The 4,662-nt window shown below is 56.3% G+C and overlaps 1 protein-coding gene across 1 annotated transcript; it reads left to right on the forward strand.

Annotated features, from left to right (window-relative positions):
- Positions 1-1,570: 1,570 nt before the first annotated feature.
- On the forward strand, positions 1,571-3,835 carry LOC142558281 (uncharacterized). Its single transcript, XM_075670434.1, has 2 exons — positions 1,571-3,557; positions 3,816-3,835. Exons 1-2 carry the CDS (start codon positions 1,571-1,573, stop codon positions 3,833-3,835), a joined length of 2,007 nt encoding a protein of 668 aa, XP_075526549.1.
- Positions 3,836-4,662: the final 827 nt, after the last annotated feature.

The raw sequence follows: 4,662 nt of genomic DNA on the forward strand, positions 1-4,662 counted from the left end.
TGTCGTCGATTGCCCGGCGTCGCTCCCAGCGCCGGCGCCGCACCACGTACGGCGTCTTAAATTTTGCCTTACAGGCCCGGTCGGCAGTGAGATGCTTGCCGCCGCACAGGCAGCACTTGGGCACACACTGTGATGTGTGGTGCGCGACGTGGTGCGGGGCTCGGGACGGTCGAGAGCAGACGACGCGGAGGGCACGCGCGCCGAGCTGGAAGGAGGAAAAACGACGACGCCGAAGAGCGCCCGGCACGTGAACGCGCGGCGCAGGAAAAACAACAAAAGAAAAAGCAACCAATGAGAAAAAACCACGGGGCGTCGGGCAGCCAATCAGTAAATGCCAAATCGGCCAGACCACTACAAAAAGCGTGGTGCACTGGCAGAACGGGGGCGACACGCAAGAGGACACGCAGGAAGACGCCGGGGAGACGCCAGGATCGTCCCAGGAAACGACGGCAGGAGGAGGTCAACCACCGGAGCGGGCGTTGAAGACGGGCTGTCGGGTTCCGGACCCGAGCCCACCAGGACTTCACCCGCCCGGGGCCTCCTGCCAACCTGTTCCTGTGCGTCGCCCGTCTACCTGAGCGTGCCGTCAGCTCCTCAAGGCCGGTGAGCTTTTGCGCCAGTGGGCAGGACGGGAACAGTCGGGCTTCGGGCCCGAGTTCTACGCCAGCTGCCCGGCCAGAACGCCACCCCCGTCTGCCGTGCCGCCTGCTGCCCGAGGCCGGCGTTCGAGCTTTCGTGCCCGTGGGCGAGAGGGGAGCAGTCGGGCTACGGGCCCGAGCTCTCTGCCCGGCCAGAACGACGCCGCCGTCCATTCCTGCCACCCAGCCGCCAGCGTTACCTCGCCTCACCAGAGCTGGCGCGCTCCCGGTACCCGGTCGGTCAACCTACGCCGCAACCTTTGGTGAGACCGGCGCCACCCCTTCTGCCAGCTTGTCGCCGCGTTGCCGTGTCGAGACTGCGACGCGTCCCCGCCCTCGTGGCAAGCCCGAACTCGCACCCTCGTTAACCTCGTGCAAGCCCTATAAGAGCGTTCCTTACCGCAATGTTTTTTTTTTGAGTGTGTATTTCAAGCATGTTTTCTGTTTCTTTTTATTTGCTTTATGCTTCTTTTGTGTGTGATTAAAAGTCTTTGTGTGTGTGTCCAAACCAACGGCTTCGTCCTCAATTGGGTTCTTGGAGGCTCCGCCTAAGAGAACCGCTAAAACATTGAGAACACGAACCTTTGCCCATAAGTGGGTCATCACAAATTGGCGTCCGTGCGACAGGACAAAGCCGTTCGTTTGGATCCTTCTTCTAGAGGTTAGGAACTATGGCTAACACAAGAGACTTGTTAGCGTTAGCCGAACGCATGGGCCTAGAAGGTGCGGAGTTGAGGGCATGGCTGAATGAGCAGGAAGCGCGTGCGCGAGAAGAGCGGGCAGCGGAACGCGAGGCGAAAAAGCAGGAGCTTATATTAGAGGAGAGAAACTTACAGTTACGACTTAAAGTCGCGGAAGCTGAGGGCAATCGTGGCGAGACGAGCCAACGGCAGCTAGAATTGGAGGAGCGAACGCTTCAGTTGCGCCTCCAAATGGCGGCAACGGACGCTGCAAGGACAGCTGACCGAGGACCAGGAGGGAGTGCCCCATTCAGCGTGAATCCTCACAGTTTGATGCCGGGATTCAACGAAAGCCGGGACGACTTGGACGCCTATTTAAAAAGGTTTGAAAGCGTCGCCACCGGACAAGAATGGCCTAGAGACAAATGGGCCACAGCTCTAAGTTTATGCTTGAGCGGAGAAGCTCTGAAAGTCTTTGGACGTCTGTCTCCAGAAGACTCCCTCGACTACGATAAAGCCAAGTTGGCGTTGCTCCAGCGTTTTCGGTTTACGGCAGAAGGCTACCGGGAGAAGTTCCGACAGAGCAAACCCCAAGATGGCGAAACTGGAAAGCAGTACGCAACTAGGCTACTGAGTTTCTTTGATCGGTGGGTGGAAATGTCCAAAACCGAAAAAGAGTATTTGGCACTTCGCAACCTAGTGGTGACGGAACAGTTTCTGAACAACTGTCATCATCGGTTAGGACTCTTCCTGCGCGAGAAGAGCTACCGCCATCTAGATGACATGGCCGAAGCTGCCGATAATTTCCTAGAGGCTCAGAGGCAGCCCAATCTGTTAGTGTTCCGGCAGAAATCGGAAGGCAGTAACCCTACGGAGAAAACCGGAAGCCCATCCGAGAGAGTTCCAATGCGATGCTTCGTATGTGGAAAACTGGGTCACGGGGCATCAGACTGCCGATCTAAGCAGAGGCAACCGTTCTGCGGGTATTGCCATAAGCCCGGGCACGATGTCAAAGCCTGCACCAAGAAAAATGATCCCCCAAGGACGTCTTGCCTATTGTCGCCAGAAGAGCGCCTGGAAGAGTCAAGCGCAGTAGTCGTTGAACAAGACGTAGTTAGCACGGTGAAGACTCCCACGAGGAATGTGGCACGCAAGATGCCGGTGCTAAAGGGCTTAGTCTTCGGACAGACCGCGTCAGTCTTGCGAGATACGGGGAGTAACACGCTGGTCGTGCGTCGGTCCCTCGTACCAGACAAGGCTTTAACAGGTAACACCGCCAAGCTGGTCCTGGCGGATGGCAGCAGCATTGAAATTCCCGAGGCCAAGGTTGCAATTAATTCACCTTATTTTTCTGGTACAGCGGTTGCAAAGTGTATGACAGCTCCTCTATACGATGTTATTGTCGGAAATGTACCAGGCTCACGAGAACCTCATGATCCAGATAAAACCTGGACAAAAAGGCCGAGGAAGCCCATCGAAGATGGTGTAGCAAGCCCGAAAAGAACCAAGGGAAAAGAACATACCCCGGATGCTTGGCTGGTAGGCATCAAGGGCCGAGACCAACGGCCGAAAACATCCACTATCAATATCAGCGCCTTGAAAATAACCAGGCAGGACCTTGCCACGGCCCAGAACAAAGATAAGACCTTAAAGTCTTGCAGAAACAAAGTGGGTCAAGTGTTCCAAGGCAAAAGATTGGCATCCTACTCATTTGAAGTAGTAAATGGAGTGCTGCATCGTCATTACCGGCTACCCTCGGGCAAAATGACTGAACAAGTGGTAGTACCACAAGGATTACGCCGCCAAGTGCTCGCTTTGGCGCACGAAAACCTTAGGTCAGGGCACCAAGGAATTAAGGGAACAACTGATCGGGTTCTGGAATCCTTCTACTGGCCAGGAGTCCAAGAAGCAGTGAGAAGATACGTACGCTCTTGTGACACTTGCCAGCGAACGTACCCTAAGAGCAAGATACGCCAGCTGAAAGTTGGTGACCGTGCCCTTATCCTGCTTCCAACGACGGCCAACAAACTGTCGATGCACTGGAAGGGGCCTTTCTTGGTCACAGGAAAGAAAAGCAACTTTGATTACTGGCTGGACTTGGGACACACTACAAAACTGTTCCATATTAACATGCTGAAGCGCTATGAAGAGCGTGAACCCGACCGTTCCCCACAGTCAGCATCATGCATCGTGATGGAGGAGGGCGAGACGGACACCCCTATACCTACCTTCACAAGAAGTGAGGGCCCGGGTAGAGAAGCAGTCAAGCTTGGCGATGGCCTTCAAGAAGATCAACGTGCGGAACGTTGTGGGGCGGACTACATGAGTAGAATACAGGGGAAACTACAACCCTGCGCCTCTAGATGTTTTGGTTACCCGAGCAGGGTTATGTCATCGTAATGCCATGCTGTTAGTGTTTGATGCTAGTTTTTGTTTTTTTTCCTTGGGGTGCTTTATTTGAATGTGTTTTCCTTTAATGTTTTATCTGTGTGCTCAGTGAACTGTGCCACTCTGTGAACAGTGCATTGAAACATTACAGTGCGTTCTTGTCAACGGACAATGACTGTAGTGTTGTGAACTATGTCGCGCACTGAGCGGCAGTTTTTCCTCAGAAAAACTTGTTAAAAAAGGGGCTTATGTGATGTGTGGTGCGCGACATGGTGCGGGGCTCGGGACGGTCGAGAGCAGACGACGCGGAGGGCACGCGCGCCGAGCTGGAAGGAGGAAAAACGACGACGCCGAAGAGCGCCCGGCACGTGAACGCGCGGCGCAGGAAAAACAACAAAAGAAAAAGCAACCAATGAGAAAAAACCACGGGGCGTCGGGCAGCCAATCAGTAAATGCCAAATCGGCCAGACCACTACAAAAAGCGTGGTGCACTGGCAGAACGGGGGCGACACGCAAGAGGACACGCAGGAAGACGCCGGGGAGACGCCAGGATCGTCCCAGGAAACGACGGCAGGAGGAGGTCAACCACCGGAGCGGGCGTTGAAGACGGGCTGTCGGGTTCCGGACCCGAGCCCACCAGGACTTCACCCGCCCGGGGCCTCCTGCCAACCTGTTCCTGTGCGTCGCCCGTCTACCTGAGCGTGCCGTCAGCTCCTCAAGGCCGGTGAGCTTTTGCGCCAGTGGGCAGGACGGGAACAGTCGGGCTTCGGGCCCGAGTTCTACGCCAGCTGCCCGGCCAGAACGCCACCCCCGTCTGCCGTGCCGCCTGCTGCCCGAGGCCGGCGTTCGAGCTTTCGTGCCCGTGGGCGAGAGGGGAGCAGTCGGGCTACGGGCCCGAGCTCTCTGCCCGGCCAGAACGCCGCCGCCGTCCATTCCTGCCACCCAGCCGCCAGCGT

This window comes from Dermacentor variabilis, chromosome 9 (assembly GCF_050947875.1).
Source record: "Dermacentor variabilis isolate Ectoservices chromosome 9, ASM5094787v1, whole genome shotgun sequence".
Taxonomy (NCBI): Eukaryota; Metazoa; Arthropoda; class Arachnida; order Ixodida; family Ixodidae; genus Dermacentor; species Dermacentor variabilis.

Coding starts and splice junctions, on each gene's coding strand:
- LOC142558281 (XM_075670434.1), top strand. CDS start 1,571: ATGGCGGCAACGGACGCTGCAAGGACAGCTGACCGAGGACCAGGAGGG. Junction 3,558..3,815: donor TATACCTACCTTCACAAGAA/GTGAGGGCCCGG, acceptor CTGTGTGCTCAG/TGAACTGTGCCACTCTGTGA.